The sequence below is a fragment of the Pelophylax lessonae genome (genome assembly GCF_965119305.1).
Source record: "Pelophylax lessonae genome assembly, chromosome: 2".
NCBI classification, from domain to species: domain Eukaryota; kingdom Metazoa; phylum Chordata; class Amphibia; order Anura; family Ranidae; genus Pelophylax; species Pelophylax lessonae.
In genome coordinates, this window is record NC_138769.1 from 608,528,306 (window position 1) to 608,541,369 (window position 13,064).

A 13,064-nucleotide genomic window follows, 5' to 3' on the forward strand; every position below is an offset into this window, starting at 1 on the left:
TTTACTCTGCCTCCTTCTTTGCTCATCCTCAGCATCACTTTTGTAACAGGACCATGTCTTTGACTCGCCAAACAACAATGAAAAAAACCTTCAGTACTGCTTCTGCAGTGCCAGCAAACCGAAACAGCTTTAGCTCTTACTCAACTGTTCGTTCCAGCGGTGGAGGTGGCCGGCTCAGCTCTGGTAACTTTGGTAGCAGAAGTCTCCAAAACCTTGGATATGGCAAAAGAATGTCACAGAGCTCCCAGTCCCGTTATGGATATGGCTCTGGGTTTGGAGCTGGTAGTGGAGCAGGCTATGGAATTGGTGGAGGAGCAGGCTTTGGTGTGGGCTCTGGATTTGGTGCTGGTCAAGGATATGGTGCTGGTCAAGGGTTTGGTGCTGGTCAAGGGTTTGGTGCTGGTCAAGGGTATGGTGTTGGTCAAGGGTTTGGTGGTGGAGCTGGATTTCCAGTGTGCCCACCTGGGGGGATCCAAGAGGTAACAATTAATCAGAGCCTCTTAGCTCCCCTGAATCTGGCAATTGACCCAGCTATTCAGAGAGTTCGCACAGAAGAGAGAGAGCAAATTAAGACCCTCAACAATAAGTTTGCAACGTTTATTGACAAGGTAAGTTATATTTACTTACACATACATATTCATTCTGCTACATTAGATATTACACATGCATGACATGTTCTGATTTTGTTTGACTTGTAGGTCCGCTTCTTAGAGCAGCAGAATAAAGTACTGGAGACCAAATGGAGTCTCTTACAAGAGCAAGGTGTTAAAACAGTTAAAAGCAACATTGAGCCTCTCTTTGAAGCCTACATCAATGCACTTCGAAGACAGCTAGACAGCCTAACCAATGACAAATCTCGTTTGGATGCAGAACTTAGACAAGTGCAGGATTTCGTTGAGGATTTCAAGAACAAGTAAGTCCAGATGATTTCTATTTTTTTTTCTGAATATTTGCTTTGTAAAACATTCATTGCATTTGTACAAGTAGCACATGTTCAAGCTGAATTTCTAATTATGAGCTTGAAAAAAATGTTCAGGTTCTGAATGCTCTTTATGGCAAAAATGCATTGTTCCGTTATCACTGATGTTTTTGCACCATTGAATATGTTTATCAGTAAGAGATGCAGAAAAATATAATCATAGGAGAGATGTTTTGCTAGACTGTCTATGTCTTGTGCAATATTTATTGTAATCATGATTTCAGATAATTAATTCAACCGAATGTGTTTTATACAAAACCTGAACTGTTTGTGACCCTTATCACATCACATGGGTCTCAAGTGTAAAATATGAGTTGACAGGAAGTTTTCTGAAATATGATAAAAAGTGATTAAAGTCTGTAAGCCAATGTCCTTGTGAAATACAGTATTTATAATTATTTTGCAGTGGGCATACCTAGTAATGAGGATTTTGTAATGACATATTCATGTTTTATTGTATAGGTATGAAGATGAAATTAACAAGAGGACAGCAGCAGAGAATGAATTTGTGGTGCTTAAAAAGGTGACTTAATAAACCTGATAACTTTCGATATAAATATATACCAAAGAGGCTTATGAAATAACATACCAACTAGATTAGTGAATGCTAAGCTGGTTTTTTAATCCTTAGCTGATTGGTTGCTATGGGTTACTGTTCAATTTTGCTCTAGGCATCTTGGTATGTGATATGTTGTTTTTTTTTTTTAATAATCTTTACATGTGTAATCCATTAGGACGTGGATGCTGCTTATATGAACAAGGTTGAGCTGGAATGCAAGGTGGATGCTCTGACTGATGAGATCAACTTCCTGAGGGCCCTCTATGAAGCGGTAATTACAATCCACCATGTGCTTTATACTTACTCTTTCCACTTTAATAACATACGTAAGAACATACTGTAAAATGAGTAAGAAAAATGAAGAGTTCAGGTAGAACTATGGTCACATTGTAAAAACCTTTACATTTCCCATCAGTAAAAGTCAAGTCAAACTGCACATTTTGTTTCCTCAATAGCCCCAGCAAACACAAAAAGGTACCTGCTGATTCTGCTAGCCAGTGGCAGAGTCTCAAATTTTCCTAACGGGGAGACAATGCTATTCCACCACTTCTGAAATCTGCATAGAGCTGTCACTCACACATAGACTGTTCCTACAAGGGCTACAGTGCAAAGTCCTGATGTTTTGACTCTCATACTTGCCCCTGTATTAAGCACTAATGGGAGTTGTAGTCTTTTCAGCTGCAAATTACCTTGTTTTTTAAATGATAGAGTTTATAAACAGGATAGGCTAACTATTCTATTTGACACATGTTTTTTCATTTCATAGTGCATGACTATAGATGTACTATATATGACTATAGTGCATGACTATAGATGTACTTAAAAGTGCACCTGTACATATTCTCAACAAGCAGTAGAAGAACAATAAAAGGCATAATTGACCTTTGCAGATGTTATGGAGTAAATCATTCTCAAAGTCCACAACAGTCAGCTTCTAGAAAATACCTGCCATACTTCTTCTGCCCAAGGAAGAAGAGCATTTTATAAAACTTTTTGCTGCCTATTATAAATGACGGATGATGCCCCTTTCACACGAACATCATCCATTCAGTCACATTTTCTGCTAAGAAAAAAACTAATGAAAATGGATTGAAATACATAAATTAACATCAGTTTGCACATCCGTCTTTAGTTCAGTTTACATCAGTGTACATCAGTTTTCACTTCAGTTCAGTTTACATCCATTTTTGTATCCGTTATTTTTTAGTTGTTGCAGAAACCAAATGTTTTTTGTATAAAAGTGGACATAAATGGAATGGATGTAAATGAATGGCATCCATTTACATCAGTTCCGATCCGTTTCATTCATTCTATTCCATTTCAACAGATCTGGATATTGGTTGTTCTATTTCAAAAATCAGAACTGAAGGATTTGGATGTGAAAGGATGTAAATAGATGATTATCCATTTACATCTGTTTGTCCATAGAAATGAATTGCTGTCCATTTTTTATCCTTCAATAAATGATAAATGGACAGACAGAACAACCGGACAGAACAACCGTGTGAAAGAGGCCTTATTGTGTAAATACTTTTAAAAAATGCCCACTAAAACACTAAGAAACCATTTGCTATCTAAAATATCTCTTACATTGAATACATAGTAACCTATTATAGAACATACTAAATAATTAAATTCAGCCAAAGATTCAATTACTGAGCTAACTCTATTGATTCAGAAGAATTCAAACAATACACCAATAAGGCAGCAAATTATGTTGACTGTGGGAGAAAAAATTCTTCTTAACTCTTTAAATAACATTCCATTTTAGTTACTTTTCTTTACTAGTCCCTCTACTCATGAACTCTGCTTATTATAGACATATATTACATTTAAAAAAAAGTTTATAATCTGCATTAAGGTTCATATTCTTTGTCCATCACCAAAGGAGTTACACTCTTCAAATTAAAAACAGTAGTGGGACAGTATGAAATAGGTACCACCAAATGTGGCTAGGCATTGGGTTTGTTTTAAAGATTTCCCCCATCCTGTTCTTCAACATCTGTTCAAGTACACCTAAGAGGTTTGCACTAACCAAGCTTTTACTTGTATTTAGGAACTCCTCCAACTTCAAGGACAGATCTCAGATACCCAGGTTGTTTTGACCATGGACAACAACAGAGCTTTGGATCTGGATGGCATCATTGCAGAAGTCAAAGCTCAGTATGAGGACATTGCCAACAGAAGCCGCCAAGAAGCAGAATCCTGGTATCAAACTAAAGTAAGTTCTTTGTCTAATTTGGATATATGAAAAATATACAAAATATACATTTTCAAAACATCATACTTTGATTTTCTTCTACTCTATTTTTTTTTAATATATGGAACTTGTGCCATTTTGCTAAAGGATCGATCTATATTACAAGTAATTTGTATGTCAAGAAAATTAGGTTCAACTACATTCACAAGCCACAGATATATTCTGGCTTGTATTCAAGCAATTTGGTCCTTTAAACTTCAAATTGATGACAGTCAAGTTTATTTAAAAAAGCAAGCAGAATGTCACTCACAAGCTGTCACTATATAAGTAGATGTATTCCATCAAACTTATTTACCCACTTTTCCTGTTAGGTTTTGATGCTGGAGTCCTAGTCTATTATGCTATTGCTCTGATTTAATTCCAGCATATTATTTTTCTTATTTATTCCATTTTTTTTATTCTGCAGTATGAAGAGCTCCAGGTCTCAGCTGGTAGACATGGTGATGATCTGAAGAACACAAAAACTGAAATATCTGAACTAAACCGTTTCATTAACAGACTGCGCTCTGAAATTGAAAACGTGAAGAAACAGGTAGATGGAATAGCTTAAGGGATTCAAATTAAGTGTCAGGAATGAATGCTTTCTCTCTTAAGCAAAGGATTATTACAATGTTACATTGTCTTTGGTTTTTACATCTGCCAGGAAGTATGTATTATGGAATTAGGATAGCTATTATAAAACTGCCCTGGCTTATTTTTGGCCACAGAAAGATTTAAACTGATTAAAAACCTAACCTTACTTGGATAAAATAAGTTCTCTGGCAGAATTAGGAAATATGTTTATCCTAAATGTGGTTCAGCAAAAATATTAATAATTTGTCTGTTCCATTGTTAAATTAGTGTGCCAAGCTACAGGCTTCAATTGCAGAGGCAGAGGAACGTGGAGAGCTTGCAATAAAGGATGCCAAGAATAAACTTAACGAGTTAGAGGAAGCTCTGCAGAAGGCCAAGCAGGACATGGCTCGCCAACTGAAAGACTATCAAGAACTGATGAACGTCAAGCTTGCCCTTGATATTGAAATTGCCACTTATAGAAAACTCCTGGAAGGAGAGGAGAGCAGGTAAAGAAACCATGATTTACAATATAATTTCAAGGAAATAAAACAAAACTACAAACTTTTAATAATTGCCTCCACCCACAAATAAACACCCCACAACCATTTCTTGCAGTTTTGATTCCTACATACTTGGGGACTTTAGGCCCATCACATGGCCTCTTCAGGTCTTCTTTCTCTTCTCCCTTGGACAGTCTTCAATACTGTAGATTGTGGTGCTGCAGTTATGTCAGCCCTGCTCTCTGCATTTCAGGACTGAAAGTTCAGGCTCACATGGTGAGAACCATCAGGGTTGTATCCATGACAGCCTGGGCTTACAAAAATAAGTTGAATGGTACAGAAAAGAGGACCGGGGACAGGGCTAAGATTCTGCAGAGGACAGCACTGGGGACAAGGTGAGTATTGCATCGGCAGTTGCATTTTTTTTTAAACACTGGAAGTCTGCTTTAAAGTGATTCTATAATGAGAGAAGTATGAGACTGCTCTTGATTTCATTTTGCTGAAAATGCTAATTGCTTGACCTTGTCTGTCCAAGCACTTTTGATTCACAGACCCAGACAAGCATGTTATAAATTCACATCAGAGAAATTGTCAGAAATCTTTATCTCTTCTAAGGTAGCAACTCAGACAGCCTTATAGCAAATAATTGGCATGACAGCTTGGCAGCCTCCGTTATTCTATTATATCAGCTTTACAGCTGACCTACCAACAGCAAATAAGTATATTTGGTTGTTATTGAGCTACCAGAACTGGGCCTAATACATAGGTTAAATCTAAGTGATATGACCACACTTTTAGAATCACAGCAATTGTTACATTAGGACTTAATATGAGCATATGCACAGTTAAGGTCTAAAATGCCCAATCATTCTTAGGTAAAATCAGGTAGAATTCAGTAGCTTGGAGAAGATTCCACAAATATACATTTACAATGTAATCTAAGTAGAACAATACATGCAGTAACTTATGCAGAGATAAAGAATCAACTTTTATAAAAATTATCAGGGTCATCAGTATTGATTATTCAAGTAAGTATGTCAGTATATTGACCACAAATAATGCAAACCAAAGTACTAAAATGCCTACACATGATCCAGTTATGATGACCACCTTGGCCATACTGGCACAAAACTGAAACATGTACCTTAGATTTCAGTTTTTCTTGCCAACCACTGCGAACTGATTTTCAAGTCCTTATGCAGAATTCTGAACCTCTGGTTGAAAAGAAGATAGTAAAGGCTCAAAAATGATATCATCATCATTGGTGTTACAAACTCTTTTTGGAATGTAATTAAAATATTTTTATTTTATTTATTTTTTACAGGCTTTTAGGGGAAGGTGTTGGACCTGTGAACATCTGTAAGTCTATATTGCTGATTCATACTTAGAGATATTTTAATATACAGTATTTGTAACAACTCAGACTAACTATCATGTAACTTTATTCTTGTAGCTGTAGTAAGCTCATCCTATGGTGGCAGTGGCGGATACGGTATGGGCGGTGGAAGTGGAATGGGTTTCGGAGGTGGAAGTGGATCTGGATATGGAGGTGGAAGTGGATCCGGATTTGGAGGTGGAAGTGGAGCCGGTTTTGGAGGTGGAAGTGGAGCCAGTTTTGGAGGTGGAAGCGGAATCGGAGGTGGAAGTGGATATGGAATTGGAGGAGGAAGCAGTAACTATGGCTATGGCAGTGGTGTAGGAGGAGGCATTGGTGGAGGAAGCTTCAGCGCTGGCAGTGGAAAACTGGCTAATTTTGGCTCTGGAAGTGGCGGCAGCTCAAGTGTAAAAATTGTCTCAAAGACCTCCACAAGTTCCCGGAGGCATTAAAATGTCATTGTTGATGCCGTCTGTAATATAATACCATCATGCCCTGTTAACACTTGAAATACCTGTGGCCATAACAGTGATTTCCATGTTCTAGAGTTGAGGATTTTACAGTATTGAGGTTTATTCATCTGTGGTTTTCTTTTTTTTAACTATAAAAGTTTATCTCCAATATTGTTTTCAAGAATCTTCCCTAACCAATCATGTTCATGTACACTATAAAAACAGTATTGAGGTACTGTCTCACCCATAATGAAATAAAGAAAAAAACAGCAGGATATTCTACACCATTGTCCACTCTTACCTATCTGATAATCTAATACCTGATATTTGGGGTCAGACATCTTTCTTTATTACAAAAAGTGCAATTTAACTGTCGCTTATCTTTGTTGTATACTTTTACAATGTCTTATTTTTTCTGCAATAAACTGCAATCATTTTAAAAACATTATTGCCCCCATTGTTTTACTTCTTTTAGGACACTATTGTAAATGCAGTGTTAATACCATCTAAGTGTAAAACATGAGTAGCATCTTGAATATTCCTAGTGGAAACTTCCACTATTATACATTACTAAAGAGCAGATAGCTGTATAGAACCATACTTATTATGAATACAGACTATATATTGGTAATATTAAAGTTGAACAAGGACATGACATATTGGGGTTGCTTTACTAAAAGTGGAGAGTGCAAAGTCTGGTGCAGTTCTATATAGAAACCAATCAGCTTCCAGATTTTTTGTCATAGTTGAAGTTAGAAGCTGATTGGCTACCATGCACAGCTCCACCAGATTTTGCACTCTCCAGTTTTAGTAAATCAACCTCATTGAGTAAAATGTGTTTCCAATTTTGTAGTAAATCTATTCAAAATATGTTTTTTTTTTAATTCATAACAAATTAACAAATGGAAATTATATGAAAAACATTAAGATCAAGGAGATTACTAATGCAAGAGGAAACCATGCAACTTAATGTCATGCCACCTAACAATAACAAGGGACCCCGACAAAAAATAACAGTGCGAATAAACACAACATACTCTATGAGATTAGTAAAATGTTAATATTGTCTTATTCTATTCTACATTTCCAGGTAGGTGTAGCAGTGGCAAACCCTGAAGGGATTAGTGTGATAATGAGGTGTTTGGCAAACCATATATTGTGATGGCAGAAGGTGGGGGGGGGGGGGGAACCTATCTGATGATAGTAGGTAAACTCAAATAGGAAAAAGTGTTGAAATACACCTTTGGATAGACCACTGCCAATGCAGAATTGTAAAGCTGGCTGTTGCCAGGATCCAGAAAGGGTGTAAATAGAAACTGGACCAAAATTATATTGTATGCAGGGATGTTGCTAATCATGGGTCCTGATAGCAAAATTTTGATGGGCCCCCGTGAGATTTATTTAGGGTTACAGAAAAATTTCACAACTTGCAACAAAACTATTTTAAAATGCTCCTTAGAGTTAACCTGGTAACCTCAAATGAAAAGCCTAAAGTAGAACTGCATGTGAGCATCCGAGCACCACAAACAAAAAAATGATATATAATTCATTTTTTTATATTCAAAGCAAACACACCCACCCATCCATGTCTCCATGCTTTTTTTTTGCTGAAAAATCACTTTGAAAAACACCCAGTAGCATTTCATGGGGTGACCATTCTGAGTAGGGACAGATGATTTATGTAGCATTTACTTCCTGGAATCCATCTGCCTTAGCTCAGGAATGCAGGCAGGAGGGTGTGCATAGCTGAGAAAACCCCTCCTCTTCTCCTGAAGACTCCTGGAATGTATAATATCATTCGCCTAGGACTGGAAACCAGAAAGTAACTAAAGAAATGAAAAAAAAAAAGTTTAAAACAAGTAAATATGATATACTTTCTTGTCTTTTTACAAATGCTAGAAGCAAAAGGATTAAATATAATCAAATATAATTGAGAGCATGAAGTTCCTTCCGCTTTAAAGCGGAGTTCCACTCAAAAGTGGAACTTACGCTTATCTGATTCCCCCCACATTTGACAGCTTTCAGGGGGGAGCAGGTACCTTTTTTGACAGGTACCCTGTCCCCACTTCTGTCAGACCTTGCAGCGGCCAGGTACGTCAGCAGTTCAGCCCCCCTCCTCCTTTCCCTGCTGGCGGGCCAGTAAGAGAGTGCAGCGTGCTTCACGCATGCACAGTAAGGAACTGGCTGTAAAGCCGCAAGGCTTCACTGCCAGGTTCCCTTACCCGCAGTGGTGACGTCAGCACCCGACAGCCGATAAAAACATTGACTGGGGTGCCGACATCGCTGGATTCCAGGACAGGTAAGTGTCCTAATACTAAAAGTCAGCAGCAACAGTATGTGTAGCTGCTGACTTTTAATTGTTGGAGGGGGGCGGGACTCCACTTTAACCCTAATACCAAAGAGATGACAGATCTGCAATTTTTTTTTTTTTTGTTAATCAAAGCAAGAGGAGACACTAGAACTGTGATTGGAAAAAAAATAACTCTTTAACTTAAAGAGGAGTTCTGCCCCCCATGACAAAAATTAAAAAAACAGCAGCTACAAATACTGTAGCTGCTGACTTTTAAATATTGGAACTTACTTGTGGAAACCCTAAGCCGATTTTTTGTATCGGCTCTCAGGTGCTTCTGCCGGCATTCAGGGTAAGGGTACCGCCAATGAAGCCTTTAGGCTTCATAGCGGGTTCCTTACTGCGCATGCATGAAGCGCGCTGCGCTTTGTAATTGGTCCGGCGGTGGAGGAAGAAGGAGGGGGGCAGAACTTCTGAGGGACAGCGCAGCGGCACTGTCTCCTGGAAGTGGAGAAGAGTGCCTGTCAAAAGTAGGTACCCGTTCCCCCCCCCCCCCCCCTTACAGATGCCAAAAGGTGGAGGGGTGGAGGAAGCATATAAGCGGAAGTTCTACTTTTGGAACAATTTAAGTCTTCACAAATAGGACGCCTGCCTTTACACGCACATGAAATTGAATGGCATCCTAGTCTTAGTCCAAAGGGTTCAATATTGAGTTGGCCCACTCTTTGCAGCTATAACAGCTTCAACTCTTCTGGGAAGGCTGTCCACAAGGTTTAGGAGTGTGTCTATGGGAATGTTTGACCATTCTTACAGGAGCGCATTTGTGATGTCAGGCGCTGATTTTGGATGAGAAGGCCTGGCTTGCAGTCCCCTCTCTAATTCATCCCAAAGGTGCTCTATCGAGATGAGGTCAGGACTTTGTGCAGGTCAGTCAAGTTCCTCCACACCAAACTTGCTCATCTATGTCAAATGATTTGGACCAGTGCACAAAGCAAGGTCCATAAATACATGGATGAGTGAGTTTGGGGTGGAGGAACTTGACTGGCCTGCAGTCCTGACCTCAACCCGATAGAACACCTTTGGGACGAATTAAAGAGAGGACTGAAAGCCAGGCCTTCTCATCCAAAATCAGTGCCTGGCCTCACAAATGCACTTCTGGAAAAATAATCCAACATTCCCATAGACACATTCCTAAACCTTGTGGACAGCCTTCCCAGAAGAGTTGAAACTGTTATAGCTGCAAAGGGTGGGCCAACTCAATATTGAACCCCACAGACTAAGACTGGGATGCCATTAAAGTTCAACAATAACACTTTGGTCAGAGATATGTAATGTACAATATAGCATATACAGTAAAGTGCAGGTACACTGTATATGCTATAGAGCAGTGATGGTGAACCTTGGCACCCCAGTTGTTTTGGAACTACATTTCCCATGATGCTTATGCACTCTGCAGTGTAGTTGAGAATCATAGGACATGTAGTTCCAAAACATCTGGGGTGCCAAGGTTCATCATCACTGCTATAGAGCATCAGTACTGCCGTAGTCTTATAACCTCAGCTTCATTATTACTAATTACTTATTGGAATGCAAGCTCAGGTGGCACCGGGCGCTAAAATATTGGAATTGGGCTTCAACTGCAAGTTCCCAGCAGCCTATAAAAAAAATAAAAACTTTACTGGCATGATGTTCTTTTGCTAAAGCCAATGGAAGACTGTGACTTGTTTCTTATTGGATTTTTGAGTACATGATGTTCAGGTGGCAAAGATGAGGTTCCCAGCCACCACTGAAGGTCCTTATAAGGAAACAGGTTATTCAATACAAATGTCATTGTCAAAAGAAACAAAGACTACCTCCCATACCCCAATAGCCTCTAGAGGCCTAGTGACTTCCTCACAGCAATTGCAATGTATATAAAACTATGAACCTCCACAGTATGTCAAGCACAGCTACCTTGTCCCAAAGAGTTTTTTCTGCAACCTTCACAGGGAAGGACAAGAACTTGTATTCCATATCAGATCCCATTTGTCCTGAGCATGGAGAAAAATAGCCAAGTGTGAGTTCATCATTACAGTTTACTGTTAACATAGCAATTCTCCATAATCTCCCAAAAAAAAAAAAAAAGTATGAGGGTTTAAACGCCTTTTTAACTAAATCCTCAGTAGTGGGATGATTCTGACAAAAAGGTAGTTGCACCTTTTATCCATTTCTGAAGAGAAATTCTCAGCATTGTAATAAAGAAAGAACATTCGCATGGGTACATGTGCTAGAAAGTTTTCCTTCAGGCAATTAATTTTGAGATTATATTATTCTCTTTGTAAAGTGAAGACAGAAAGGTAATGGCTTATAATATTAAAAGAGTTTTTACAAGCATGGCACTGCACATAAAGCTGAGCAATACCGTAAAATTATGTTGTAACTTAGTATAACAAAACCAGTTTAAACTTATCTGGAAATGTGATGATGACTACTTTGTACAATATATTTACTCTGTTAGACTGAAACATACCGCCAGAAGTAAGAATGAGCTAGCGTACAGTATCATGATTCAGTTCATTGGACGTTCGCTGAACAGCTCACTAGTTCTGAATGTTAACCTGAACCCCACTGAGGTCAAAGGAAACATAATCTTTAAAATCAACTCTAACCTTCTAACCATTTTCAAGGCTAACAAGCTGGGATTGTCAAATAAATAGCATGGATGACTGGGTCCTGTCAGGAGTACATGCACCTATGCAAAAAAAAAAAAGTTTTAAAAACACTGTTTTAGGGATAGCATAGGTTTAATCATGTTTGAAGTGAAACATTAAAAATGTCCAGTTCCTTTAAAAAGGGGATACTTTAGACCTGTCTGTGAAGTGACATACTTGTACAATGTACACAATGTACTACAGCAAAACTGACATTTACAAAGGAAAAATGTAAATTGCTGGTAAATGACAATTCACTCCCCGTTTATTTTCTTAGTAAAAATCTGCACCTGGCTCCCCCCCCCCACCTAAATATACTGTACATACCAGATCCCTAAGGGTAAACATTTTCTTTTTTTTGGGGGGGGGGGGGCTTTGGGGGGTCCCCTTGCAAAAGGTTTTCCTTTCTAAACTGATGCTTTTGCAGTAGTACTTCCTACAGCATGAATGCCAGAAAAAGCTAAAAAAAAAAAAAAAAAAAGGAAATACCAGAACCTTTATTCTTAAGGAGGGTTGAATATGGATTTGAAGAAGAAACCTCACATGGAAAAAAAAATGGTGTTTCCCCAAAATGTATACTGGACCCCCAATGTCAATGACTAAATATAATAATGGCTATTGACTGATCATTGATGGTCATCAGTCAGTGATGCCAACCAATCCCATTTTCTGATTCGTTGTTTGCATTCAGCTTTCAGTTTGTTTTTTTGTTTAATAAGTTTTTATTGAGAAAATATTACAGCAGTACAGAAATGACACAGTTCAAACAAACATAACAAAGAAAACATCCCCACACATGGGGGCAGAATATGTAACACATTAGGAGCATGAATGACAAAAGTTGTGTAAACAAAGATGGTGGTTAAGAAGCATAATCAGCAAGCAATAAGCCAAAGTATAAAACCCAAGTCAGACGTACAGGTCCCATGTGTAGCCAGAACCACTGTTTCCAAGGTATATGAAGTATGACAGCTTTCAGTTTGGAATCCCCAGCTGACAGCTGAATTGACAGGCAGGGATGTGTCACTGATTGCTGAGAAGCAGACGGTAACTAAATGTTTCAGTTTCTGCTGCAGCTCTGGGGATGAGTGGATGTGCCTTGGTTCAGTTTATGGGTGGTTTGTCAGTTCCAGGGTAAATCCCAGAAACGCAAACTTAGCAACAATCCCCATTGAACTTCAGAGGTGGAGAGTCGAATTGATACTATGTTCTGGATATCAAAGCTTAAAGGAGTTGTAAAGGCAGAAGGTTTTTTTATCTTAATGCATTCTGTGTGCAGCAGCCCCCCTCAGCTACGGATTCTCAGATACTACCCAAGGGGTCTACCTACTCTTCATTCTCTGCCTGTTATATATAGTTTACTGCATGAGTCATTGCTCCCATGTTCCAAATCCTTCTTTGATG

General features: G+C 38.6%; 2 protein-coding genes across 2 annotated transcripts in view; both read left to right on the top strand.

Annotated features, from left to right (window-relative positions):
• LOC309545287 (uncharacterized protein) overlaps positions 1-13,064 on the top strand; it is a gene marked incomplete at its 3' end in the record, with an annotated part of 724,166 nt that overhangs the window by 628,024 nt on the left and 83,078 nt on the right. The window lies entirely within an intron of this gene.
• The window catches only part of LOC309546733 (uncharacterized protein), a 55,137-nt gene that overhangs the window by 12 nt on the left and 42,061 nt on the right, over positions 1-13,064 (top strand). The window contains exons 1-9 of the mRNA XM_082246433.1: positions 1-608; positions 699-913; positions 1,442-1,502; positions 1,714-1,809; positions 3,595-3,759; positions 4,205-4,330; positions 4,639-4,859; positions 6,178-6,212; positions 6,307-6,673. The exon at positions 1-608 is cut by the window's left edge and continues 12 nt beyond it. Coding sequence (XP_082102559.1) covers positions 54-608; positions 699-913; positions 1,442-1,502; positions 1,714-1,809; positions 3,595-3,759; positions 4,205-4,330; positions 4,639-4,859; positions 6,178-6,212; positions 6,307-6,673 — 1,841 coding nt within the window. The 5' untranslated portion in view covers positions 1-53. The remainder of the gene's footprint in view (positions 609-698; positions 914-1,441; positions 1,503-1,713; positions 1,810-3,594; positions 3,760-4,204; positions 4,331-4,638; positions 4,860-6,177; positions 6,213-6,306; positions 6,674-13,064) is intronic.